At 43.5% G+C, this 14266-nt stretch overlaps 1 protein-coding gene across 6 annotated transcripts in view; it reads right to left on the bottom strand.

The window, feature by feature from the left end:
• MORN1 (MORN repeat containing 1) overlaps nt 1–14266 on the bottom strand; it is a 128487-nt gene that overhangs the window by 59668 nt on the left and 54553 nt on the right. For all 6 annotated transcript variants that reach the window (XM_083628731.1, XM_083628729.1, XM_083628730.1 and 3 more), the window contains exons 11-12: nt 2790–2908; nt 1600–1676 (exon numbers count right to left, since the gene is read on the bottom strand). In XM_083628731.1, the coding sequence (XP_083484857.1) occupies nt 1600–1676; nt 2790–2908 (196 nt within the window). The remainder of the gene's footprint in view (nt 1–1599; nt 1677–2789; nt 2909–14266) is intronic.

Below are 14266 nucleotides of genomic sequence, written 5' to 3' on the forward strand. Positions count from 1 at the left end.
TTCTTTGAAAATGCAAACCAAGGCATTTCCTGGAGTAGAGTCTCCATGGAAACCTCCACTCCAGGAAATGCTACGGAGAATCGCAAGGCTCATTTTTAATAAGAACACAAACACACCAGCAATGCTTTGAAGTCACAATACAACCCAAGGGAGGGGGGAAACAACAACAACTCACCAAGCTGACAAAGCTCAAGAGAGCTATGTCTCTTTTTCTAGTATGCCAGAACAAGAATAAAAACCCCTCAACTATAATAATTAAATAAATTTATTATTTTTACTCTGCCCACCTGACTGAGTTGCCCCAGCCGCTCTGGGCAGCTGCCTCTTAAATGTAACTAAGGGGAGGAAGGATAGAATGCCACCCCACTCTACTCTGCGGTTGGCATTGACATTCTTCCTCTTTTCATCCCACCTCCACTGCATCCCAAGCCTCCATGAATTGCTGAAATAAACTGGACTGAAACACAATAGCCAGAACAAGTCCCGCCTGGTGTCAGTTGAGTTTCTCTCCCTCATCTGCTCTTTCACTGACTGCAGTAACGCCATCTGTGTGATGACTTCCAGGGAAAGATGTAAATATCTCAATCACCTACAGCTTGCAGGTTGCGGCCATTCATAATGTCCTTTGACTCCAGGACTCCTTTCTGGCTACGTGTTACCAATCAGAAAGGGGGGGGGGGAGAAGGAGGAGTGTAAAGTCCTGACACCCTACCTTAGCCTTTTCTATGGAAGAGTGTTTGTATGTCATTGCCCCCCTTAAAGTTCATTTCCCCCCCTGGAGACATGTGTGGGACCTGCTGGCCACACATAGTGATGGGTGATGATTGGCTCTGTTGTGAACAGCAGAATGGTTAGCAGAAGAGGGACTGGTTAGCCACTCCAGAGGCAGTCTGATTAAGTGAAAATCAATGCATATGCATATGGGGTTAGGATAGCTATGGGGGATGTTGTTGTGGGGGTTCTGAAATTCATGGGTTGAAGAAGCTGACCAGCCTCCCTGCTAAGAACACTGAAAGGTAAGTGTAGGCTAATTTCTCATAAAACAAATGAGGAGACCATGACCTGTATGGATTTCCTCATATCTCAGGTTCTACAACGGGTAGAAACTTGCTTTTTTTAGATAGATGATAGATAGATAGATATAGATTAGATAGATAGGAAGGCAGGAACTGAAAACTGGGAATCTAGAGATTATGCCTCATCCAGCTGCTTTCGTACCTCTGTGGATGTTCATGATTTCCTTCAACAATAAAGTGGAATTCTTACTGCCTGCCACTTGGAGATTATGGTTCTATTAATGCAACCTAAAACTGCATTAGATTTTTCTACAGCTGCATCACACAACTGATTCATGTTTTTATTTTGCAATCACCATGGGACCCTTCAGTCTATAAGGCAATTAACACATTACCCTGAAAGTTGCATAGAGAACCATATAACTGGAAAGGCATCTAAGGAGGTTTAGAAATAAATGAATACTTATGTTGTGGGGATGGGGTAGGTGTAGGGGCAGGGGCAGGGAATTGATCACAGAGGGATCACAGGATCACAGAGATGAATGAAAAAGCATCCATATGAGAAGTGGGAGATGGAACATACCTGCTATCTCCAACCGTCTCCAGGGAAGCAGTCATTTTCTCTGCAATGGTCTTGACACTTGCCTTTTTGCCCCCTTTCTGCATGAGTAAGAGGTTTAGATAATAAATTCTAAATATGGGAGAGATCAATATCTGGTTCAAGGTCTCCCGGTGAGCTTTATGACTAACCAGGGTTCTGAACTCATGTTCCCAAGTTCCGCCGTCTACCCACGCACTATGCTGGCTCCACAGAACATGTCTTCTTAGGGCAAGCATAAGGGATTGCACATGCTATAAGATACTGAACCCCATTTGTACTGATGTAAACCTCTAGAACAGCCTTTCTCAACCTGTGGGTCCCCAGATGTTGTTGAACTACAACTCCCATCACCCCTAGCTAGCAAGGCCAGAGCTCAGGGATGATGGGAGTTGTAGTCCAACAACATCTGGGGACCCACAGGTTGAGAACCGCTGCTCTAGAATGTCTTTTGTATAGCTAAGCATTTAGCTCTATCCTCAGTACACTGTATTTTATTTTATTGCTATGGCTAATGGCTAATGCAAATAAAGTTGCTATGTATGTATGTATGCATCTGGTGAGGTTGGCTTCAATTTTGAGAGGCCATGGGGTAAGAGCTCTTTTGTGGGTTCCCTCTTTTGACTTATTTGGGGGGCAGCGGCAACCAGCAGTGATCTGAGAAACATTTGGACAAACACCAGGACACTGGGTCTAGTAGTCATTTAATTTCACACAGTTGCCTAGAGTATCGGTGGGAACAGCAAGAACTCTGCATTGTATGAAGCACCATACCAGAATGTTTTGAAGGGGGTGGGGCTGCAGGTGCCATCACTGGAACCTGCTGTGCACTCTTTGAGGCAGGTTTCGTGGAGCCAATACTCTAGCTTCCTGGGAGGTGAGTTGCTGTAGCTTAGCTGAAGGTGGGGGAGCTGGTGGGGAGGTCACTGCAGTGCAAACCAATCTGGCTCAATAACTGCTTCACCCCTCCTGATAAGCAACGGTGACCTTCCTGCCAGGAAGTTAGGGTTGCAGGTTTTTTTGCCCTGCTCAGCAAGCCACTTCTGGGTAAGACATTCTTCCATCTGGGTGTTAGGGAGGAGGAGCTTCCAATCTGGACTACTGCCAGATAATGAAATGGGAATGAAATGTGGATGTGAACTGTTGTGTCCACAAGTGTAGCTGGCTTTCCTTACTTCATTTGGCTCATCTGACTGCGCAGCAGGTTGAGGATCTCCTGGAAGAGGTGCAAGGATGATGCTACTGAAAATGGCACAGCCGCGCTCAACTCTTCGGAAACAGCCACTTTCATTTTCTACATAAACAAAGAACAGTATATAGTCAAGGGAAGCATCCATCTATTTTCCTGTGGTGTTTAATGAGTGATCAAAATTTAAATAAATAATATTAAGTCTGTTGCAGGGGAAGGTAAATGAAACAAGACACAAGAAATGCTTATGGCTCTCTACTACAAGCTTTGGGTCCCTTTATAAAAGTCACCTTGAATATAACAGTGGAATGGAAAATTAGTATGTTGTACCTAAGCTCTCAGCAGCTGTGATTTACTCTAGCAATATCTCCAACAGTATTTATAAAATTCAGTACGCTGACATCTCTCACTTCCCCCAAAGTGCAAAAGGCACCATGCCTGGTTCTCTTCTCCCCACCACCAAGAGTTTTCTTAGCAACTATCTTGCAAGGTAGAGATTGAAGCCCTATGTATGTGCCAACACTCATATGTTTCTCATGGGCATGGTGATGCACTCCAGCCTCTGCATAAAGAGTATGACCATCTGTAGCAATGGAACTTTTGCATGGTCCTTCCACGCAACCCAGAAACATTCACAATTGGGTTCAGGCTGACATGGAAGTCATGTTATATTTGGGTCGTATAGGTTGCCAGTTGGGTATTTGTAATGTGGAATGGTAACTTCAGTTGCTGCATGATAGCTTCAATTGTACAGACTCCATGAACCCATTCTAGTGAACAAACATATACGGGACCTAGGCTCACCACAGTGCCACTAAACAGTCACCCAGCTCCAAGAGAGAGAGAAGCTGGAACTTCCAGCAACATAGGATACTTTATTACATGTGTGAGGAAACTTCGGCTCTCCAGGTGTTGCTGAGCTGCAGCTCCCATAATCCTTGGACATTGGCTGTGCTTGTTGGAGCTGCTGGGGGTTGTAGTTCGGCAACACCTGGAAGGACCACAGCTTCCCATGCTTGTTATATCATTATCAATACTGCCTAAATAATGCATCTGTGAAGGTTGTGGCCCTTAACAGCTCTAATTTCTTGGCCCTTTGGGGTGGGACAGGTCTGAACCCTGACACCATGCCACACCTGGGTAACCTTGATTTCCTAACCCCCCCCCAACTTCACAGTATTAGTTTGATACTTTCTTTAAAAGCATATCGCACCACCATTAGACAAGGCAAATCAGGAGTTAGCAGCTGCAAAATCTTTATTGAAAACTATTAGTGCATTAAGAAATTGGAAATTATGCTGTAAGCAATATGGTTCCCATTCATTGCTCAGAACATAAATACTGCTAGTACAGCGAAAGCTAATGAAGAGAGAGGTGTTAAAAGAACGTCCTTGCAAAAGTGGAAAGGCGAACTTTTTAAATGATCAGGTGGAGACACCATGGAAAGTTGTGCAGCACTTAACAATGTGAAATTTCACTGTGCTGGGTGCTTAGTGCAGGAAAAGTAACCTTTCTTTTGGCCAATGAAGTGAGAGAATGGACAGGACAAAGAGTAATGTTCTGCCAGCATCAACAAGACGTCACCCAGGGAACTGATTTGTGTAAACTCAGAGGCGGATTTAGGGCAGCGCAACCAGTTTGGTCACACTGGGTGCCAAGCCTTGGGGGTGGCACAACTATGATTTTGATTGGAACATGGGAGGTGAGGGTGCTGGATTTTGGTGTTGCACAGGGCACCGCTGAAATTTGAGACCCCAAGGTCCACCACTAGTACATGAGCTGGCTTAAGTGGATGGCTGTATGCTGGCACAGGTGGCAAGTGTTATGCAGGCTCAAACCAGTGGCCTTTTGAATCAGATCCCTTCTGCCACTCGGAACGAAAGCTGGGACATTTTGCATTAATATCCCAGAATCTGCTACATGCCCCCAAAGGCCAATCATATGCTACTGTCCAATATAAACTCTCAGATCCTGCTGTCTTCCCTATTAGTCTGAGCAACATGTTCAGTTGCTCTCTGGGTTGCTACCAAAACCCTCAACTTCGACTTCCGGGTTAGCGCCATCGGCAATGGCGGAATTCCTCTGACTCAGAGGAACCCGCTCCGTGAAAATCGGGTCTTGCCGCCGCGGCGAAGGCGGAGACCCCTTAAAAATCCCAGGCGGAGGAAGCCTGGGAACGTGGGATTCGGCTGACCCCAGGAGCGCCTCCCCTACTCGCAGGGAAACCCCTTTTTTGGGGATCCGAAGCGATGTGGGGTGAGCAGCGCGGTGTCTTGAATCGACCGCTATTCTTACGGAGTGAAGCCGCACAGCCGTTGCCGGAGAGCGCTGACTTTTTCCTGTGGCCAACTGGACTCTAAACAAGTACCCGGGCGTAGAACGGAAAATTGGATTAAGAAACACTTTAATTTGGCATTGAAGTGGGAAGGTCTAAACAGGAAGTCCGCCTCCCGCTTTTTGTATATAGACTGAAGCAAACATTGTGCAAGCCAAAGTCTGGAGAGTTGTATATAAAGATCTAAATTTCCCTCATTTTTAACCATCAAAACCCCTCTTGGAAGCAGGGGAAAAGAGGGGGAATTTTGATTGTTTAAGCCTGCGGAGAGAGGGTAAAGAAAGATAAATTTCCACCGTCTCAAACCTGGGAACGGGATGTCAGAGACAGAAACCTTTGCGGAAGCCCATCAACTGTGAATGGAATGTTTTTTGACAGATAGTTAAAGAAGAGAAACAAATTGATTCCAAAGTTACCTTTTGCACTTAAAAGAAACAAAATTTGAAAAATGAAAGTAACTTTTTTTTTGCTGGACTTGCCTTTAAAAGATGGATACAAATGGAAATTGTTCCCTCTAGAGGGAGCTTGTTAAATTGTTGCTGGAGTCGGTCTGGGGACTTCACAGCTGTGGAGATTAGGATCGTGAGACCAGACTCTGACCTTGAACAAAAATGGATATAGAAGAGGTTTTGGTGCTTGCTTTTTGCAAGACAAGCGCTTTGCTGGAGCAGATGCATGAGAAGATGAATCGGATGACTGTTGCAATTCAAAATTTTGGACAAACAGTGAATACTTATATAGAAACCACTCAGGACCCAACCCAGGAACCTGTTTTGACAGGGCAAGTGCAAATGCAGAAGACAATGGAGGAGGTTGCTGTTGAACCTCAAGCAACACAAATGGATAGAACCGAGGCCCTGCAGGAGCACAAGCCGCTGTTTTTGAAGATTGAACCTGGAGTGGGCCAGGGGGGGGGTCTGGAGTTGTGGGGGTCCTTAATTTTGGAGGGACTTTGAAACATGCATTTAAATATTTTCTGGACTACCCGGTTGACTGTGGGGAATGGGACTGTGGGGAATGGGCTGATCTGATGAGGGGAGAGGGAGATATTTTTGGGTTGGAGTTCCCCCGAGACCTACTCCTCAATGAGAAAGGAAAGAAATTAAGAAAGAGACTAACAAAAGACAAGGCAAAGGGCTGGTATAAAAAAGAAGAACTGCAGAAGGGACATGGAAAAGACTTAAGAGCCTCGGACATAAGGCTACCAGGTTGATGGACTAGATGGAAAAGACAGTAAGGTCTGACATAACCCGAGACCAGGAAGAAGGGACGTTGGATGAAGATTGGAAGAAAGTTTTAAAAATTTATTTTGGGAATTAGGGTAAAATCTATTTTGGGAATTAGGAAAAATGGTGGAATGAAATTATTTGGCTTTAGTAGAAATGATATTAGGAGATATGTATAAATTAGTATTAAGTTCTAGGATTTAAGGTATTTTATCGTAAGATAAGGTTAAAATAAATTAAGGTAAATTGAATGATAGAATATTCTGAAAGATGAAAAGGATTTGCTGAGTTAATTGATAGGCTAGACTGTTAAGATAAATTATCCAATAAAAATTGAGAAAGATGGAAAGAATTTGCTGAAACAAATAATTAAATTAGAATACAAAAAGGGAGGTGTGAGGAGGTTGATGAAACAAGTAAATGAAAGACAAAGGGATGGAATATTGGATGTGTGTTTTATTTTTTCTCTTTTTATTGTTATTGCTGTATTTTCCTTTCTATTTTTACTTTTTTTCTTTTTTCTATCTATTTTTTTTAATATATTGTAATGCATATGTTGTTAACTTTTTGCTGTTTGTTTTTTGTTTCTCTTTTTTTGTAATCTCTAAACTCTTAATAAATATTATTCAAAAAAAAAAAAAAACCAACAAAAAAACAAAACCCTCAACTTCATCCTGCCCAGGATTGTCACAGAATTCTGATGAACATAGAAATGGAACTGGAAATTGCTGGGGTTTGCTCATTCGGTCTCATGTTTGGAATGGAAATAAATCCAGTGAATACTGATCAATTGTTGTCGTTTTTAGTCTGCAAACAATATGTAGTTGATGACCACCCCCCCTAAATTGTGCTTCCCTAGCATTGAAATGAATGGTGTGGAAAGAATTGCATCATTAATTACACTGAATTTGTACGTTACGTAAATAATGTTAAATAGCAGACAAGGAGAAGAATAGCATAGTATTTGATGGAAACTGAACTTCAGCAGAACAGAAACAGCGCTGATTGTGATGAAGTCAGGTCAGAACAGAAACCACTGCTTTCTTGCCTCCCTAATTCTGCCCTGTAGTGATTGTCCACTCTTGGATCTGTTTTCATGTGCTGTGTGTAAAGAGCCACCAGGGTTGCAACCAGAACTGTAGATTGGAGCCTTTCCCTGGGCAGTGACGTACTCTCAGGTTCTGAACTAGGCTCAGCTGTGCAGGCTAGACACTGGATCCTCTCAGACAGGAAGGGTATCAAAGGCTGGACTGGGACTCTGCCTGAGAAACAATGCCTCCCTGGTTGCAATGTGTCAGATCTGCATCCTTCACGTAACTCTCTCTTCCCAGCTCCTGCCTCCCATCTGACAGCTGCCCACAGCTCACGATAAAACCCAGTTTAATTGGAGACTCCCATCTCAGGAGTGCCACTCCTGAAATCCACCCTCTGTGTCTATTTTTATTACAACAATTATGTCTTGATCAGCAAGATAAAGGTCATTCCATCACCTTGTGGGGGGTGGAATGGAGTGGAGGAAGCAGGAGCAGAATGACTAGTCTCATAATGACTGCAGAAGACGGGGCAGTTTGACCTCTCTGGGAGTGAAATGTCAATTAATTATCTTTTTTTTTATGACCAACTCAATTACAACATGCTAATCACCTGTGTAGGCATAAAACTAGGAGGAGGAAGAGAGGAAAAAGGGATGGCGTGAAAGGAGAAATAGCTATAAACATCTATAACTTAGGGCGTTAGAGTCATTATTGTTAAACGGTAGGCACACCTTCTAATAATGGAGCATAAAGAATTATTGGCTGTTGATGGGCTGGTCTGAATGTAGTAATACTTTCTTCCTTAAAAAGGGTGCGAGGGGGTGAGATAGGGTGACTGGTCCTTGGGAGCGGCAGTTGTGTCTTATTTAAAGGTGACCAGACACAGTGCATTAGCCTTTAATGCTTGATTCAATTACCAATAAATGTCAGTTAACTAATGAGGAAGGTGGGGAAAGGAGTGAGAAGCATGGACTTAACACACAACCAAAAGCTACGGAGCAGCCGTCAGCAACCTCCTTTGGTGGCACCATGTTGGGGAAGGTTGCCTTAGGAGAATAGTATTTCCTGCAAGGCACAACCCATCCACGGGGCCCATGTTACAAAAGAACCATGGGTGCAACTCATGGTTCATTGAAGTGTTTTGCATGTCAGTGAAGCTCATGCCAGGTCTTTTCAGTTATGATATCCTTGGTATTAAATCATCACCATAACCACTCCTTCTAATACAGTGGTGCCTCGGTTTTTGAGCGTCTTGGAAGCCAAACATTTCAGAACCCAAACTCCAAAAACCCAGAAGTAATTGCTTCCGTTTTCAAATGGGTCTCGGAAGTCAAACAGCTTCCATTGCCTCCCCCCCCCCCGCTTTTTCTCCATTGACTTTGCCGACTGCCCTTTGCACCTTGGTTGTTGAACGTTTTGGAAGTTGAACGGTCTTCCAGAACTGATTACGTTTGACAACTGAGGTACCACTGTAGTGAGCTAAGCTGCTGAGAGCTGGCAGGGGAGGAGCCATAACAGAACCACTGAGAAATGTGAGGTGGGAGGGACAGAAAACTAGAGGAGAAAGGGAATGGAAAAGAGTATCCTAGAATACAGCATGGCTGCCTGGAACCCCAAGCCAGAACACGCCAACTGCAACCTTTTGTTGCAGGCCCTACTTCCCCCCTCTAAAACCAAACTTGAGCTGCCCTGTACCTACCAGTTGGGAAACGAAATGAGCCCACTCAAAATTTCTAGTGCTGTTTCAAAATTTGTTCTCCAGTTTCTTAGAGGACCTAACGTTTTTCTCTAGAGAAACTAGAAAAATATTCATCTTAAAATGAAAGGTGGTTTGTTAATGCTGCTGCTGCTGCTACTACTAGTGGTATCAGTATGGTCAAGAAAACCCTGAAGTTTGCAGACATACAAAAATCTTCCTAAAAAAAATATTGAAGCAGGCAGCCCCCTCCCCTCACAGCTCCATGCAGCATGAACATGCTTCACAAGCACAAAATGTTTCAGGTTGGTTGGAAAAAATACAAATATAAACTGAAGGTAGTGGTAGATAGAATTGGTTATCCTGCCTGGAGGGGGTTATGGCTAGCTGGAAACCATGAAGGGAGCTCTCATTTTTGGATGTCAGGGTGCAGTACAATATTCTGTCATAGAAAACTGCCTTATATTGAGCCAGACCACTGAGCCATCTAGCTCAGTACTGTCTACACTGACTGGCAGCAGCTCTCCGGGATTTCAGGCAAGGGACAATCCCAGTCCTGCCAAGAGATGCTGGGGAATGAACCTGGGGCTTTCTGCATGCCAGGCAGATGTTTTGCCACTGAGCTGCAGCTATATTACAAATGAACCGAAGTCAAATTGTTAGGTTTTCCATAAAGAAAGTACACTTCATGTTTCCAATAGGAAACCCCAGCTTTTCCTTAATGTAAAACACAGGCAAAAGATTTAACAAATAGTTGGCTTTTGAGCATTGGCTGAAAAAGCACAAAACAACGAAGGCTGAGATTTCAATCAAACATCTCCCTATAAAATTACATTCCACCGAGTCTTACAAAGCCAACGTCAATTAACACACAAAAGAAACCTCAATGGTACGTCAAAGCAAGGGTGTAACTTTATTTGATGAAAGCAAGGAAATGAAGGGGGCCAAAGTTACCATTCCATCCTCATAATGTTTGGTCTGTATGGATCTTATCTAACATATGAAAACCAAGAACAGTAAAAGAAGGGGGAAACTGCTACAGGTGCCAGTGCAAGTTTATACAACCAGTAGAACTGAGTAGTGAAGCTTTGCCTGGACTTCACTACTTCAGATTGTGGGTCTGCTCATTGGAAAAATTACTCACTGTTCAGCCACAAAAAAAGGCTCCCTGCCCACAGAAAGCGAGCATGTCAGTGTGGAGGCTAAGCGCAGAGATTTGACTTTTCTTACGGCTCAGTGGGACAGCATCTGCTTTTGCATGCAGAAGGTCTAGGAGGGCTAGGAATATTCCCTTCTTGAAATCTTGGACAGCCACTGCCAGTCAGTGTAGACCAGGCATGTCCAACTCCCAAGAGACTGCGAGACTTTGGGGGGGGGATTGATCAGGATCATGTGATCGACCAGGGACGCCCTGCAATCGACTGGTTGGACATGCCTGGTGCAGACAATACTCCGCAAGATGGATCTACAATATCAGAGAGATCTGGTGCAATATAAGGCAGCTTTCTGTGCCCCTGTGGGTGGTATCCAATGTTAGTCCTACTAAGTGTAGACCCACTGAAATGAATGGGCATGACTAACTTAGCTTCATTAATAATAATAATAATAATAATAATAATAATAATAATAATAATAATAATTTATTTGTACCCCGCCCATCTGGGCGGCTTCCATAGAAACCAAAAAACACTAAAATATCACACATTAAAAACTTCCCTGAACAGGGCTGCCTTAAGATGTCTTCTGAATGTCAGGTAGTTGTTTATCGCTTTGACATGTTAATGGCTCTGCTTCAAGTGGGACATAACTGGAGATAGCCCAAAGTCTTAACAGAAGCACAACAGTTGGCAGTTAGACCATCTGATATGCATGCAAAAGGTCCCAGCTTAAATCCTTGGCATCTCCTGGTAAAGGCTGGAAGAGACCCCCCTTGCCTGCAATCCAGGAGAGCCACTGCCATTATGTGTAGACGTGACCGAGATAGCTGATTTTGCTCAATGTAACGAAGCTTCCTAAGCATAGCCCCTGTAAAGTGGGGACAATCCTCTTTCAAAAGACTTCTTTTGTCTCCCACACACATTAATGGGCTTAACAAAGAGACAGCCAACACAGTGCCCTCCAGATGTTATTGGACTCCAACTCTCATCAGCCCCAGCCAGCCTGACGAGTCATCTGGAGGGTACCATATTGGCTACCCCATTTGGTGTGCTCAGCCTGAACAAGAGAGACAAAGCCTCAGAGGACCACACTAGCTTGTGCAGCTGCTCCCTGTCCCTACCCCCCTGCACTTTCTAAATTGGAAGCTAAAGTTATCTTTAAACTATGTTTTTTTTTCATGGTCTCAAATCCAATTTGCAAGGAATTGTTTGAAACATATTCCCCATTGCCAGGAAAACAATAGCAGTCCTCCAATTATCAGCACCTGCATTACAATTCAATGAGTTTAAATTGCTAAGGGGCTGTGGCTGATACCCTACTGACAACAATTAGCATTTTAAAAAAAACCACATTCTGCAGTTTAAAAGCAGTGGGTGGGAATTACAAAAGGTTAACAGACTAAATATAAAAATCTTTTTGAATATAAAATCAATGCGTTTTGTTACTAAAAATCTGGGTACTGTAATTTAACCAAAATAGGGTTTAGAGTATCTGGCGCGGTTCCAAATGCAAGAGAGATGTTTTTCTTCTTCTTTCCCATTTGAAAGGAAATGCAGAGCAACCAATTGGAGAGTTTCTGCCAGGCAGGAGGTTGGGAGGGAAGGGGGGGGGGGAGAAAAAGAAAAAGGAGCAGGGAAAGCTATTTAAAAAAACAACAACCCACAAAACAGTTAAGTCCTGTCTACTCAGAACTATTGAGCTGAGATTCTTCCAATGCTGTACACATTATACACCCAATATTATTCAACATATCCAGAAGGTAGGACCTGAACCAAAGATTCAAATTATAAGAGGGGGTAGGGAGGATTTAGATGAAACATTAGAAAGAACTCCCTGGCAGTATGAGCTAGTCAGCAATGGAACAGACTGCCTTGGAAGATGGTAGACTTTCCTTTATTACAGGTTTTTAGGCAAAGGTTGGATGGCCACTAGGGATGCTGTAGAAGTGGATTAATCTAAATGACCATTGGGGTCCTTTCAGACTCTGAATTGTAGCCAACTAAGTCCAACTCAGAGTAGACCGATCCAGATCCAATGTAACCTGTCGCCCGACTGCAGCTGGAATCCAATACGGGCACGACTTTCAGTTAGCCTCATATCTTAGGAATTTGTCCGTACCCACCCACCGTATTTACCAAAGCTAGATTAAATGTATTTCCATCAGAAGTTCTAAATGGTAGGCTGAGAGGCATCTCCTATCAGAATAGGCTTTGTTTATGAACCATATCCTACTGCACTGTGGGCAGTATGAGCAAACAAGGGATCAACTAATCAAACCCTTACTAGCAAATTTGCCGGGAAAATCTGAAGCCTCCCATATTAAATACCTTCTGGTCAAATGGAGGATAGGTCAAATGATATTACACTGACCGTGGCAAAGTTTCTTTCAGAGGTCGCAAGAAGCAAAGACTATCATGCTCTGGACATAACAAAATGACTACCTCGGTCTCTTTCGCCTGTTGTTGTTTGGTTGTCTTAACTGTATCTTGTTTAGAAACTGTTTTGTGGGTCTATGGACCGCAATAAAGATAGATGGATATAGATATATAGTTACAGATACAGATACACACACACACACCGATTGAAATCAACAGTCCATTAACTTCAGTGTGTCTACTCTGGGTAGCATTAACATTGGATACAAAAATCCTGTTGGTGGGCTTCCCACAAGCCAGAGTGAGAACAGGATGCGGGACTAGATGGGCCTTTGGCCTGAACCAGCAGTCTCTTCTTAAGTTCTTATGCTCATGTGGGTATGACAGCTCAGGACCAAAATATTAGGTGTTTATCAGTTCCTCAATTCACCCTTGAAAGTTGCAGCAGATTATAGGCCAGATGTTGATACACTCTTAAGGGAGCTGGGGTTGATTGGTAGGGATGCTTGCAAAGCTCTTAGGGTCCAGGTGTGAATGCTGGGTGCTTGCAATGTTCACCCAGAAGAAGAGGTGAGCATTGCAACTTCCCCAATTTCTTCTCTGACTGCGCTTACAATCTGGGTTCCGTTGTTAGGAGGCAGAAAAACTTATTCCTAAATTTACGAGCCTTTTCCCCAAACTAAAAGAAGTCCCAAATGTTGTAGCCTTTCCCAGAAGGGGATTTGCTCCTTTTTCCAATCAATTTGGTTCCCCTTTTCTGCACCATCTCTTTGGGAGATATCACTATGGAGCAAATAGTGTGCCAGTCTCTCTTGGTGAACAGAGGATAAAAAGTTTAATGCCTATGCAGTGGGGAGTCACGCTTTGCGACAAAGTATAAACCAGCTCCAGAAAAAGCAGCTGAAAGCTTCCAGAGTTAAATCCATCCTCCCATTGACCATATGTTGCAGAAGTATTCAAGTGGGGAGGGGAAGTAGATGTCTTAAGATATAAGAATATAACCTGGATAGATCAGGTGAAAGGCACAGCTAACTCAGCATCCTGTTCTCTAAGTAGCCAGACAGATGACAACAGGAAACTTGCAAACAGGACCTGAACACAACACTGCTCTCCCCACTTGTGATTCCCATCAACTGGTATTCAGAGATTGCAACCTCAAGCAGTGAAGGTGAAACATAGCCATTGTGGCTAGTTGGCACTGATAGCCTAATCCTCCTTGACTTCATCCAATCATCTTTTAAAGCAGGTGTGGGGAGCCTGTAGCCCTCCAGATGTTGCTGAACTCACATCAGCCATGGGAAGCATGTCCAATGGCAAGGGATGATGGATGTTGTGATTCAGCAACAACTGGAGGACTAAACGTTCCTCCCACCTGTTTTAAAGCCACACAGGTTGTTGGCCATCAATATATACCGCAGGAGCAAATTCCATGGTTTAACTCTGTGCTATGTGAAAAAGTATTCTTTTGTCTGTCCAACATTTTGCTTCACTGGACTGACATGAGTTCTAGTATCACGAGGAGATTAATTTTACCATATCCGCTTTCTCTACACTGTGAATATTTTTAAAAGCACCATTCAAACATGTAAAGTAAAGCAGTTATCTGCATGGTCTGTTGCCAAAAACAATGCTTCATTAT

Source organism: Podarcis filfolensis, assembly GCF_964270895.1.
Source record: "Podarcis filfolensis genome assembly, chromosome: 8".
NCBI lineage: Eukaryota > Metazoa > Chordata > Lepidosauria > Squamata > Lacertidae > Podarcis > Podarcis filfolensis.